Here is a 14092-nt window from a genome sequence, read left to right as displayed (position 1 = left end):
ACTGGGCCTCTGATCCTGGTGTGCTTCTGGCTTGGCTTCCTCTTCATGTCCCCTCCTGCATATGTGATATGTCATCTTTCTGTCATCCCCATATTTCATTCATGTCTTCGTGTCCACTGTGTCCTCTCCGGGCCCCAGTGTGCAGCCTGCAGGCTTTGGCAGGTGTGGATCTGAAAGCAAAGCTACCTCTCTGGCGTCTGCGTCCTCGTCTCTCTCCACCCCCCCGGGCCGTGCTCTCAAGTGTGCTTGACGCCCGCGGGGACTCTGCCCAGGTGTTTCTTCTGGGCCGCCCAAGGCAGCGCGCCTCGTGTAAAGCAAAGCTGTAGAAACCATTAGGCGCGGCTCCTAATAGAGAGAGGAGAGGGAACCCAGCTGCCTCTGAGGCTCCTGTCCCGAGACATCTTGTCACCAGATGAGGACTCAGTGCCCACAAAGCAGGAAAAGGTCTTTAAGAGCTTTCATTAGAAAGGCAGAGTGGGAGTGGAGAGTGAACAACGTTATAAGACACAAATCACCTATTTCAAAGACTCACAACTTCCTCTACACCCTGGTCAAGGAATTCAGAGCCTGGTCACCAGCCCTGCCCTGTCCCTGCCCATGGCCTACCTAGCAGGTCTACCTCTAGCCATATGGCAACCCTATTTTAATTGGTAGAAATCCTTTCCTCATGATCTCCTATTCCTCAGAAAATTTGTCATACCATACTGAGTTTGTTAGAATAAAACATTTTAATCCCAACTGCCAGAAAATTATCAAAATAAATATGCAAATTTATAGTATCTATGATATTAGATGTGTTTTCTAGGGGTTAAACAGTACACAACCCTCATAACTGTACATGGCAACCCTAGACAAAGTCTCTCTATGATAAACTGATTTTAGGGAAGCCCTGGGAGGTATTGATTGGTGGCCAGTTTCTACATAAAGTAACAATGATGAAAATCAAGAGTAGCTGTTGTATCCAGCTCCCAGCTGCCTTGTCCTGGCTGCCGGCTCTAGTACCCAAGCCAAGGAGTAGAGGTCGTACCCCTAGAAAAATGAAGCTTTCTGAGGGGAAAGGGACTGTCTTAGGGGCTGAAAGATGAACTGCCTCAAGAAGCTGGCCAAGTTGTCTCCCATTTGAAGATCGGTCTGGCCCCTATCTGAGAGACACCAAGTCCTTAAGGTCACCTAGATCTCAGCCGGGGCTGGTCCTGCTCAATGAGAAGTACGGTGGGACAGGGACCAGAACACCTCTGACCCCTCTGCCTGCAAAGGGTTAAATGATGGGTGGCAGTCTGAGGAATCCTGTGTGTGTATGTGTCAGCATGTGTGTGTAAGTGTGTAAGCGTGAGTGTGTGAGTGTGTGTGTGTGTGGTCAGGATGCCTCCCGGCCCCCCAGAGGAACAGCCTTCTTTGGGTCTGATACCCCAGGGAAACTCTCCAGCTGCCGTCCTACTCCACACCCTTTGGCATGACAGATCCTTGAATCTGTCCCTAAAGAGCCAGCACCAGTCCTGGGATCACACCTGAGCAGCAAGAGCTCTGGGAGGAGAGAATTTAGAGCCTTCTGCTTCTCAGTATAAGAGATTTTCTCAAACACTGTGAATATCCATGAACTTTCAAAGTGGGTTATGCATTGTGGACTCGGAGGAATATCCAGGCACAGGAAAAAATAAAGAGGGATGAAATAAACTAGGGCTTCTTCTTTATTGTGGTGAAAGGTTTGGTTAGGAAGGCTGAAACTGCAGTCAGCGTTTGAGTATCTGGACAGCAGCATTTTAGTCGATCTCACATATTTCAGTGAACCAGTCTTTGTTGGCAGCTTCAGTCCCTCTGTTTGTCTTTTGAATCCCAAACATTTGATCTCCTGCAACTGAGAAAGGCTTAACAGAATATCAACCGTGTTCCCGCCTGAGAGTTAAAACTCAGCTCCCAAGTGAAAGAAGGATGGAGTAAGCAGACTCTTCTAGCTCCTTCCAAGGCAAATGGGGTAGCTTTGCTGTTTTGCTTTAAGTGAATTCCAAGAACACCAGACACATCTGTAGGTACAAAAACACAAAGCTAAATATAAGACTGTGGGGTTTTGTTTTAATTAATCACTCTCTCAGCATCACTAGACTACAATTACTTACTAATTCAGCCCTGCTTAGGCAGCCAGTGTGTCCATGGGAATAAAAACCAGAACAGAAAACATATCACACTTCATTCATTGACATTTTATTTTTCATCTCTATCCAAAATGTACTCAAGGAGGCTTATGATTAGTCACTTATGTACACAGTTGAATAGAGGAGAAAGGAAATTTCAGAAAGGAAAAGAGGGTTTTGGGAATCAGGAGTAATACAGTTATTAAAAGTGAGTTTTACATATAACTCCAGAAAGACAAAGCAAAAAGAGAAATGGAATGAATTTTGGAGTTCTCATTTTCTAATAAAAAGTAATGCACACCTGTGTTAAGAAGTACACAGCACAAAGGTCTAGGATGAATTGATCGTGTGGATGCTCGAATGTAACTTCCTTTCTTGTCCTATTGTGACTGCCAAAGATGGCACAAATTTCATGTGATTCTTCACAATTCAGCCACACGCTTCCTTGGCTCTTGATTCCATAATTCCACAAAATGCTTTGCCAATAGCCAAATCCATCCCATCTGCCTGACTGATTCCACAATAAGTGGAGACTTGGGAGGAGGTCCGGGTCCCCTCCCTTCCTCCCTGGTCTTACTTCTCAGTTTTCTTAGGTCAATTCAGGGTACCCCAAAATAGCAGAGACCCAGATGGATTAAATTACTCTTGGCTTTCAGTGGAAACAATGCAGAAAGAACAGGAAAAGCATACTAAGGTCCTTGCTATAAGTATAGGCCCCACTACTCACACCAACGTCAGTCACTTAGGGCCACAGATTAAAGCAGATAACTGAATCCCAGGACTACCCCGGCCCTCCCCGCCTGGCCCGTGCTCACTCCAGCCCCGGCTGCCTCCAGGATGGTGGAACAGAGATGGAACTCGATGGCAGTGTGAGCATAGCGTGGCTGGTGTCTCTCCTCCCAGGAATCTCACAGGTCTTAGAGTGGTCCATGCCAGCTACCCCTAAGTTCAGGGCTGATCCATTCTACTGCACATATTTGAGAAGTAACCATTGTGAAAAGCCAGAAAAAAATGTGATTGAGATACTTGCTAGGTGGATAGCAGCTCCTGGCACACCTAAGTGATCACCTATTTAGTTAAAAGGTGAAATTTCCAACCTATATCAATTTCCCATGTCACTCTCTCTGTGGTAATATCTCCAGGCTGTGCAAAGAAATTGGGATAAAATACAATCGCCAACAATAGCAGGAAATGAGCAAGTAAACCTAGACTTAGGACTTAGGGTTGCTTAAAGACACCCTATGCTCATATATACATGCACTAACATCAGGGACACTTCTAGGGCTTGGCAATCCTGATTCCTCAAGCCAATCAAGTTTTATAATACACGGAGGAACAAGAACTAGACCCTAGAGTAGAGTTCTAAGAACCCTCTGACATTGTGCACAAATATTTTTACATAGACATATGAAGATTTTTCTCAGGAGGGATCCATAGTTTTCCCTTGATTATCAAAGGGATCAAAAGCCCCCCGAAAAGTTCAGAACCACAGTCCTAGAGCATCACAGCTGAGAAAGACTTTTATGGGAAGTAGTTCAACCTCCTATTTTACCAATGAGGCAACTGAAGCCCAGAGAGCTATAATAGCTATCTCAAGCTCACAGAGCTCATTTATTAGTGGCAGAGCTGAGCCTAGAACCCCATTCCTCTGTCTCTCAGTGCTGTCAAAAGAGGTTTTATTATTATTGTTATTAGAGACAGGGTCTTGCTCCGTTGCCCAAGCTGGAGTGCAGTGGTGCAGTCACAGCTCACTGTAACCTGGAACTCCTGGGCTTAAGTGATCCTCCCGCCTCAGCCTCCCAGGTAGCTGGGACTAAAGGCGCACACCATGCCCAGCTAATTTAAAAGAGGTTTTGAAAGAAAGAAAGGGACAGACAAAAGCTTTAATAAAACGGGCCCCAATTCCTCATGGAAAAACATGTTTTCTAGAACAGCACTGTACAATAGAAATAAAATATGAGCCATATATGTAATTTTAAAACTTCTAACAGTCACAATACAAAATAAAAAGAAACATATGAGATTAATTTTAATAATATATTTAAGTAAACCCAATATATCCAACATATTATCATTTCAACATGTAATCAACATAAAATTGTTGAGATTTTTACCTCTTTTTCTCCCACTCAGTCTTCTAAGTCCAGTGTGTATTTTCCACTTACCCCACATCCCAATTCGGACAAACCACATTTTAGGTGCCCGACAGGCACAGGTGGCTGGTGGCTGCCACACTGGGCCGCACATGCAGACTGTGTTTCCAGCCCCCAGCAAGTGACAGGTGTGTATCCCTTGTTTCATTCCACCGTTCTTTCCAGGAGCCGGGTGGTGTCCCCAGTCATAGATGTGATTGACTGGAAGACGTTCCAGTATTACCCCTCCAAGGACCTGCAGCGAGGGGTGTTGGACTGGAAGCTGGATTTCTACCGGGAGCCTTTGCCGGAGCGTGAAAGGAAGGCCCTCCGGTCCCCCGTCAGCCCCATCAGGTGAGACCATGACACACCTGCTTGTCGTTGCCTCCTCAGGACGGACGCTGCAGCCAGACGGCCTGGGGTCTGATCCCAGCTCCACGGTTTCCCGGCAAGTTACTCAGTCTGTGCCTCAGACTCCGCATAAGTAAGTCGGGAGCAATCATAGTATTTACTCAGTAGGGCTGTTTGAAGATTGAACAAGTCACTACATGGAAAGCACTAAGGGTGTGCCAGGCGCTCGGGTGCAGGTGTTAGCGCCGTCCTGTTGTGTTAATGGAGTAAGATCCGTGGGCCTTTCCCCCCTTGGGGCCTCAGTGGATGCCCCAGCGTGGGAAAGTGGAAGGACCTGAACTGGGATCCTGACCAGCTCCCTCACTGGGTCACAGCGGGAATCCCATGGCCTCAGGTCTCTTCTCAGCAAGAAGGAAGAATTCCACCCTATGAATGCTAAGACAGCACAGATCTCAAATATATCCGATTTTATGGGTTGCTTCTCCATGTTTGGTTTTTGAACAACTATTCTATTGAAGTAGATGTACTAGATCTTTTTTGCATAACAAACCACCTCAACCTTAGTGGTGTAAAACAACATCTGTTTTATTATTGAGTTCAGGGATTCCGTGGGTCATGAATTCTGAAAGGGTGCAGTGGACTTGCTGGTTTGCCTCCCCGGTTTCTGGAGTACATAGATATTTTTAAAGTTGTCCAACACCATAAAGCTAATGAGGGGTAAATCCCAAATTAAAACCTGGACAGCCATGCCCCTGAGACCACCAGCTTCACTGCTATGCTAGGCTGTATTTTAAATACAGGCCACAGTCCATTATTCACAATTGCAAAATCCAAAGAGCTCTCAAAACCAAGCATTTTTAATTAATTCCTTAGGCAGCAAAAACTGCCCTGAACTGATATGGGTGTCTGCATAGGCCTTATTTATCATAGGCCTTGCTGTGATTTTTCATGTGTTTCATTGAAGAAATATTAATATGCTGGCCCAGACCCCCCATAGGGCTGATATGTAGTATATGATGTGTGCCCCTTTTTAAAATCCAAAAGATTCTGTATTATAAAACACACTGGCCCCACAGGTGTCCGAAAAGGAATGGTGAGCCTGTAATACCAAAATTCAGTAAGCATTTAAGATGTGGCATGCCAGCCTATTGCTATAAAAAATAAAAAAAATAGCTGGGCATGGTGGTGCACACCTGTAGTCCTAGCTACTCAGGAGGCTGAGGCAGGAGGATTGCTTGAGCTTAGAAGTTTGAGGCTGCAGTGAGCTATGATGACACCTCTACACTCTAGTTTGGCCAACAGAGAGAGTCCCCGTCTCTACAAAAAAATAAAAATAAGACTGAGTGTGGTGGCTCACGCCTGTAATTCTAGCATTCTGGAAGGCTGGGGTGGGAGGATTGCTTGAGGAGGAGTTTGAGACAAGCCTGAGCAAGAGCAAGACCTTGTCCCTATAAAGAGTGAAAAAATTAGCTGGATGTGGTGGTGCACACCTGTAGTCCCAGTAGTTACTCAGGAGGCTGAGCCAGGAGGATCACTTAGCCCAGAAATTTGAGGTTTCAGTGAGCTATGATGCTGCAGCTGCACTCCAGCCTGGGTGACTGACGGAGACTCTGTCTCAAAAAAAAAAAAAAAAAAAAAAAAATGGCATGCACAGTGCTATGCACTTGACATGACATATTTTTAATCTCTTCGAAATCCAATTATGAAACACTACTTTATCCCCAACTAGAGGTGAGGAAACTAAGTTCAGAAAGGTTATATATCTCACCCAGGATCTTATAGTGAGTGGCAGAGTTTGAAATTGTATCAAGTAATCATTACACTATCAGTTTTTAGTATTCTGGTATAATGTAGTATTTTTAATAACCTAAAGGCCTGTAGTTTTGTTAATGCACTCTCCTTGGTAATTAAAAAAATCTGAACTCTGAGTTATTTACATCTTGAGATACCCACAGTTTGGCTGCATTAAAATTTGTCTTTGAATGAAGGGACCCTTGTTCAAAAGCCTTCTGAATACATCCCTCTCTTGTTTAAAACCCTTGTGAGGGATATTACTGTCATCTTAATTTCCTTATTCAGGATTTCTAGCTTCCTGTGTTTATAAGTCATGTAATTTTCCCTCGGGACAGGTGGAGACCTAGGTACTTCCAGAGTCCCTGGTGGATTTATCTCAGAATTGGGGAGAGGGTGGATTGTCATTAAGAAAACAGAAGAGGGTGAGGGAAAAGAGAGGAGGAAATAGCCTGACCACGTCCCCTTGTCCAGGCCCGCCCGCTGCTACCTCCCTTGGGATATCTTATTTTAACCAAGGCCTTGGTTAAAACATCTCTCCAGAGGGACTCAAGCCAGAGTGTAGGGGAGTCTCAGGTGTGACCCCTGGGCCCTCCATAGGAGCAGCACCTGAGAACAGAGTATAAAAGGCTCAGGTAGCCATAGCTCTGTTTTCATAAAAATACTAGGATTTCTGACATTGCCACTTTGCTCCAGTCTTGCAATTAAAAAAGTTGCCGTCTCTCTGAGCCCAGAGCCCTCTCTCAGCACCAGCGCCCCGGCGGGGCAGCCCCAGCCCCCAGCCCTGTCTGCTGTGCTCCAGGTTCTGGACTGCAGCCTCTTGCCCATCTTCTCTGTCCAGGAGCCCTGTGGTGCCCGGAGAGGTGGTGGCCATGGACAGACATTACTTCCAAAACACTGGAGCGTATGACCCTCTCATGTCACTGCGGGGTGGAGAAAACCTCGAACTGTCTTTCAAGGTATGTCCTGAACCAAGGGAGGACACGGGTGGTCTCTGGTGTGGTGTGTGTGGTCACAGCTTGGAGGCAGCCATTAGGCCATTCTTCTAAGTGAAGTGTCACAAGAATGGAAAAACAAACACCACAGGTGCTCACCATTAAATTGGAACTAATTGATCAACACATGTGCACACATGGAAATAATATTCATTGGAAATCAAGCAGGTGGGAGGGGGAAAGAGGCAGTAGGTAAATTCACACCTGATGGGTACAATGCACACTATCTGGGGGATGGGCACACTTATAACGTTGACTCAAATGGCACAAAAGCAATTTATGTAACCAAAACGTTTGTCCCCCGTAATATTCTGAAATTAAAAAAAAGAAAATGTCACTGGAAAGGGATGAGGCTGCAGGCAAGTCATCAAGTCATTGCCATGTCACGAGCCAAACCTCTCATTTCTTCTGCACTCCTATCTCTTGTGCCCATGCTTGATTTTGCTCTCAGCACCCTCATAAACTCGACTCTCAAAACCTGCTGTCAGGAAAGGGCATGCGTCAGTCATTTACACCTCAGTGCAGAGATTCCAGAGGTTCTTGAATATTCTCCTTTTGTAGCACCCTTAGTGTCTTGTTAATTTTTTCACAGCACCCACAAGCCAAAACAAATACCAAACAGTTTTTGTGTATTGAGTGGCTTGGGCCAAACAACTTAGTAAGTATTTGTCCTAACAACTTAGCACCTGCTGGGCTCTGCACAACTTCTCAAACCCTGGAATCAAATTGGACACCACCACTCTCATTGCCTATTTCACGTTGGTTTTAACATGATACTTGCTTTCTCATCAAAACAACCTCCAAAAACCTAACCTGGTAATGACATCCATCATCAAAAGGGCAACCATCTAAAGTTGAAAGCATGAATTACCTCGAGCTTGTAGTTTGTATAAAGTCCAATCGATGTCTCTATGTTTCTCTCAAAAACGTAACATATCTCACCTGGCCCTAAATGTTTGCTGCGGCACCCTGGGGCACCTTGGCACACAGTTTGGGAACTCCAGCCCTAGTGTATTACAGTTTATATGCTGCTTACCCGAGGACTGTTTTCACTTTACCCTTTAGCCCCAAGTGTGGCATGAAAGGCTTCCTGTCAGATGAACTTCAGGCATTCGGGAGCAGGAGGGAGTGTCAGCGGAGAGCCGAGGGAACCTTCTTGACCTAGGAAAGACTGTGTTTCGGGGAAGCTTGCTTTTATCTCCACTACAAACAGCTTCTGGGGCCTTTGCAGCAGACCCCACAAGCTTTCAGAAGTTCCCTGGCCACTCAGGGCATCTTCCCGAGGACATACCCTTTGGGGAGTAGGTGCTTATTCACACGGCTACGTCCCTAAGTGCTGGATCCGTGCACGTGGTTCAAGGGCGGCACATCCAGGTGGCCGCGTGGGTTTGGCCCCTCACCCAGCAGGTTCGTCCTGGGACAACTGCCCCCATCCTTCCCACCTTGTCGCTCCCGTGCCCAGAACTCCTAGATCTGGAAACTCTACTCCACCCTGAGGATGATCATCTTGCCCATTTTGCAATGATGATTTCCTGTGTGTTTTGCCCGCCCTTCACAGACAGGGTCCCTTATTTCCCACTGTTCTTGGAAGTGGAATTCAGAAATGTTTATCTTCTCCCTTCACGGCAGGCCTGGCTCTGTGGCGGCTCTGTTGAAATCCTTCCCTGCTCTCGGGTGGGGCACGTCTACCACAATCAGGGTGCCCACAGCCCCCCTGACCAGGAGGCCACCCTGAGGAACAAAGTTCGCATTGCTGAGACCTGGCTGGGCTCGTTCAAAGACACTTTCTACAGGCACAGCCCAGAGGCCTTCTCTCTGAGCAAGGTAAGGGGACAGCTGGGTGGGGGACGCTGTGCCCAGCACAGGGGCACCGGCAGGAGGTTGTGCCAGGGATGCCCCCTCCTCCGACTGGAGGGGAAATGGAAGATTTTGGCTTGAGCTTCCCTAGAGTTGCCCCCCTCAAGCGGCTCCTCCACCTGGTGGGGCTGTCCTTTGTCTCTCCCAGCAACTCCATGGGAGCTGGCCTCGGCCTGAAGCTCCCCGATGTCTACGGGATGACATGTATGGGATGTGATCCTTTGCCATGGGCCAGAGGGGGGATTGGCACTGATAAGCAGTGAGAGAAGTCTCCAAGGGCCCTTTCATCCTGAGCAAAGTGCTCAAGGTTCTGAAATTATCTAAGACATGAAACAAATATTAAGTACAAAAATAGAGAGTTCCAAAAAAAGCCACAGAAAAATAAAAATTTTAAACATTTGAATAAATGTCTACGAATAGTGCATTATCAATTGGTCAACTGCTGCTCAGCTCAACTCTTACGGAGTGACACACAGGTGCTATTTAATGTGGGCTGTGGGTTCACAGTAATGCTTGCTGTGTTGGGAGTGGGGGCTCCAAAGGTAAGATTCCCAGGACCCACAGTGGTCCCGGAACAGCTCCCACAAGCCTCTCACCAGCCCACACTGCTGGGGTGTGAGTCGAATGTGAGGATGGCATGCCACAGATGAAGCCTGGGCCCCTTCGATGGAGAGACGTGGCTGTGCCCACAGGACAGGCCTTTCCCTGAGTGCAGGGCAGAGTGACAGGGTAGCCTCGTGGAGGAGCCCCAGTGCCTCCCCTTCCTCCTGGTCCTCAGGGCTTTGCCTCCTGCCCATCTTAGACCCACTCTAGACTTCCCTAAGTCAGAATGGCCTCCAGGGAACTGGGGAAAGTGTTAGCGATACACAAAGTCCTGGTGCTCAACAGTAATGTCCGAGGTCTAGACTGGCTAGAGTCTTCTCTCTGTCCCCGTGTGTTAGGCACATTATTACACAGAGTGGCATTGGCTTGTTTCTCCATTCGGGGGTAACGCAGTCTCCTTAGTTACTCCAGGAAGGGATCTGAAATGAAAGGAAAATTCTCACAAAGACTCCCCCAATTCTTGGCTAACATCTTTATTCTTATGTAGTCTCCTTCTCCTTCTCTGTCCGTGGAAAGTGGAAGAATGTGTCCAACTCTAGACACAATTCTAGAAGCTGTATAGTCTGATGGTTAAGCCCATGGATTCCAAGAACAAGAAAGACTGTCTGGGTTTGAATATTAGTTTTTTTGGTTGTATGATCCTGAAAGTTACGTAACCACTCAGTGTTTCTGCTTCCTCATTTGTTAAGCCTTCCTTATGTTGTTAAGATGATCAAATAAGTTTATGTTAATAAATCCAGAAGATTTATTATTTAGAAGAGTGCCTGGCACTGACTAAGCCCCGCATGAGTGTTTACTATCATCCATCATTGTCATGGCTACTAATGGTCAATAAAAGTCAACCAAACACCCGCTCTGTGCCAGGTCCTGTGTGGGTCCTGCAGGGGACGCAGAACCAAGCCCAACCCTATCAGGTTCCTGGTGGGGTCAGGGGCTCCTCTAGAAAGAATAATGTTTGCAAAGATGAGAGCGATGTATTCTAGATGTGTTCATGAGGGACACATTCTCAGGGGAGGTGGCATTTGAACAGTGGCTGAATGGGTTCAACTCAGACATCCAGAGGAGGGGTTGGGGGAAGATTCTGGAGCCCCTGAGGGTCAGGCCAAAGAGTTTAGATTTTATCCCATTGGAAATGGGGAGTAAGTAGTATTCTACAGAGTTCTAAAGGGGTCCACAGAGCTTCTCTGGTTTTTAATCTCTTGGCTTTCTTTTGGGCAAAGCATCTCTTTTTCTCTCTTGGAATGTCAGTTCAGTATTTATTTGCTCTCTCAAAGGACACTTGCTTAATGTTGACACAGACTGCATGTATAAAGAACTCTTAAAGAAGTGTTAACTACAGCATAATTGCTGATGCACCAGACTAATCTTCTCCCAGACAGGCTCACTAGAATATGGCATGTTTGCTGTAGCCAGCCTAATGCCAAAGCATGTAAATTATTTACAGAACTTGACCTCCCCCACAATTGTTGGTGTAATTAGAAGTGCCTGTGAATACACACTTGGCTCCAGGCAATTACAGGAAGTGGGAACTGGCGTGATGCTGATGTTTTATTTTAGAACCTGACTGGTCTGCTTCTGAGAAAATCCAGTTTTCTTTTCCAGTTGGCATTTGGGGGATTTTCTAGGGCTTGTTGTGTTCACCCAAGCCCTTCATTCTATAAAACAGAAAACTGAGGCCCCATGAGAGAAGCAAAGAAAAATAGAGAGAGAACCAGAAGTCCAACCTTATAGTTTAATTTCTGCCTCCTAGCTCCCTGACATCTGGAAATACTAATCCTCAAATGTAGACACCACCCTTTTCCAGAATTAGCTGCAGTTCCGTAAAGCAGCTCTCCTCTATGGTTCTGTCTGAATTTGGGGGTAGGCAGGGATGTGTTTGCTATATAGAAAGTGCTCAATAAATGTTTCACAGACTTACATTCTCAACAAAGGCAGTAACAGCATTTATTCTGCTTTCCTTTGAATTTTCCAATGCCTACTTAAACCCTTTGCACGTAGTAGGTACTCTGTTAATATTCATTGATGGAATGGATGGTGGTTAAAAAGATTATTAAACCTGAGGCCAAGCTTTGGCTCTGACATTTTAGAAGCTATTGACCCTGGGAAAATAACTTCTGGGAACTCAAGGACTGTTATGAGGATACAATAAAATAAAATGTGAAAAGGTGCTTTGGAACATATAAACTACCAAACAAATACAAGGCTTACTTTCACAAAGTCTATGGGTGAGACCTTTTTCTTCTTTTATACATTTGGGTATCCATTCTCTGATCCACAGACGTCCTTCTTTGTTCATTTGGTAACTTTTGCGAGGAGAATGGCACCACTACTGGCCATTGCGAAGACCTTTAGCAGAGGATTTCCTTTCTTGTTCTCTCTTTTGAACATTTCTACTAATTCGTGTTTTGGAAATGTCCTACCACTTGCTTTGATTTCAAGATTTTAGTGACATCTCTGCCTCCCTGAAGGTGTTTGGTAGCACACATTTACTTTAAAATTTACATAGCTAAAACTTAATTTTGCTCTAAAGATTTCTGTCCCTCCATCCCCCTTCCCCTCACCCCCAAATTTTCACATATGGATTTTGAGATACAGAAATCCGGAGCACCCAAAAGACAAGGTCAGAGTTTCACTGCTGGGGGAGTCGGCATTCCCTTGTTTTCTCCTCTCTCAGGCAGAGTTGTACAGAGGGGAAAACCCGTTGCCAGCAAGCCCCCTCATTTGAGCTCCAACAAGCGTTGGGTAGGTTTGCCAATTTATCTCAACACCAAGAAAGGTGAAGGTGATGGAACTCAAATGAAGGAATGTTTCTGCTTTGGTAGCAAAGTCCAACCCTAAGGAGGGGCTGAGAGGCCTAGAATAAACACTAAGGATGCCAAAAGACCATAAAGAAGACTTATATAAGACTCAGAAATGGTTAAAATGCAGATTCCAGGGTCTCCAACTCAACCAACTGAATCACAGTCTCTGGGGCAGGGCCCGGGAATCTACACTTTGAACAAGCTCCTTGGGCACTCCTGAGGCAGGTACTCCGGGAATCACACTTCGAGAAGTGTGCAGGGAGGATTTCAGTACGGCCCACTTAGATCTTACTCTTCCCAACATTTCTGTGTGAGGACTAAGAGGGGAAAAGCAGAATCAATCCAAACTGGCTTCACATAGCCTGTTGGACCGTGTCCTGTTGCCAGGTCAGGGGTCATCAAGTTGGAACTTTGACATGGCCATCTCTCTTCCTCTCCCCACACCAGGAAAGCATTATCTCTTTTTTTTTGTCTTTGGTCATTCCAACCCCACCTTAGAACCTCTCTCTTCCTAAAACTATCCAAGATTTAGTACTAAAATTCTGAGTGGGGTACTTTGTAACATCCATTCAGCCAAAACTATTAATTGATACTAGTGTTGAGGATTTACCTTGATATCCGTCCTAGGACAATTGTATTATTAGGAGGATCTCAAGGAAAAGGGACAATGTAGCCCAAAAGAATGGTTCATTAATGGCACCTGGAGGGGAAGAAAGATAAACTTGCGTTGCCCCAACCCTCAGCCCACAATTTCCCAGCTGACTCCATCTCAGTGGCCTCCGGGTCAGTTCCTGCCTCCATGGGGCCGTGATGGTTCCACACCGCACAACCCAGGGGCAAAGCCCCACCACTTTGCCAGCTTCCACAGAAAAGTCATCAAAGCACAGACAGCATAGTTTGTAGACTGAACACTGGAGGGGTTGTGGGTAGGGGGTGATACCACCAGTCTTTCTGGTTCCACAGTTCTCTCTAGGGAAGACCCAGCCTATTCTGTCCCTTCCAAACCTTCTTTTACCAACACATGACACTCCCCAGCCCCATCTGCAGCTCTGAGGAACTGTGGTCTTGGCTCCTCCTTCCATTGTGTGATCCTTCAGCTAGTTTCTTCCCAGCTGCTCTTGTCTTCCCTACCAGGTGAATTCTGTCTTAACAAGCTTTCACCATCTGACTGCTGGTGTCTTTCTCCTCCCCCAGGCTGAGAAGCCAGACTGCGTGGAACGCTTGCAGTTGCAAAGGAGACTGGGTTGTCGGACATTCCACTGGTTTCTGGCCAACATCTACCCTGAGCTGTACCCATCTGAACGCAGGCCCAGATTCTCTGGAAAGGCAAGGCCTGACCCAGGGAAGGTGGGGAGGAATGAGGGGAGAGGGAAACTTCCCAAGACAAGAACTGGATATTCAGATGCTCCATGACCCTGGCCAACCAGTCACAA

General features: G+C 46.3%; 2 protein-coding genes across 4 annotated transcripts in view; one reads left to right on the top strand and one right to left on the bottom strand.

The window, feature by feature from the left end:
• The window catches only part of GALNT15 (polypeptide N-acetylgalactosaminyltransferase 15), a 50401-nt gene that overhangs the window by 26121 nt on the left and 10188 nt on the right, over positions 1–14092 (top strand). For all 3 annotated transcript variants that reach the window (XR_006731689.1, XM_045538309.1, XM_045538297.1), the window contains exons 4-7: positions 4448–4615; positions 7245–7362; positions 9028–9222; positions 13854–13985. Coding sequence is in view for 2 of the 3 variants with exons in the window: in XM_045538309.1 (XP_045394265.1) it covers positions 4448–4615; positions 7245–7362; positions 9028–9222; positions 13854–13985 (613 nt within the window). In the remaining variant the exon portion in view is untranslated. The remainder of the gene's footprint in view (positions 1–4447; positions 4616–7244; positions 7363–9027; positions 9223–13853; positions 13986–14092) is intronic.
• DPH3 (diphthamide biosynthesis 3) overlaps positions 1683–14092 on the bottom strand; it is a 53151-nt gene continuing 40741 nt past the window's right edge. The window contains exon 4 of the transcript XR_006731695.1: positions 1683–2021. The gene's annotated coding sequence lies outside the window, so the exon portion shown is untranslated. The remainder of the gene's footprint in view (positions 2022–14092) is intronic.

This window comes from Lemur catta, chromosome 1, assembly GCF_020740605.2.
Source record: "Lemur catta isolate mLemCat1 chromosome 1, mLemCat1.pri, whole genome shotgun sequence".
NCBI lineage: Eukaryota > Metazoa > Chordata > Mammalia > Primates > Lemuridae > Lemur > Lemur catta.
The sequence above is the reverse complement of the archived record's forward strand: the minus strand, read 5'-3'. Positions and strand labels throughout refer to the sequence as shown.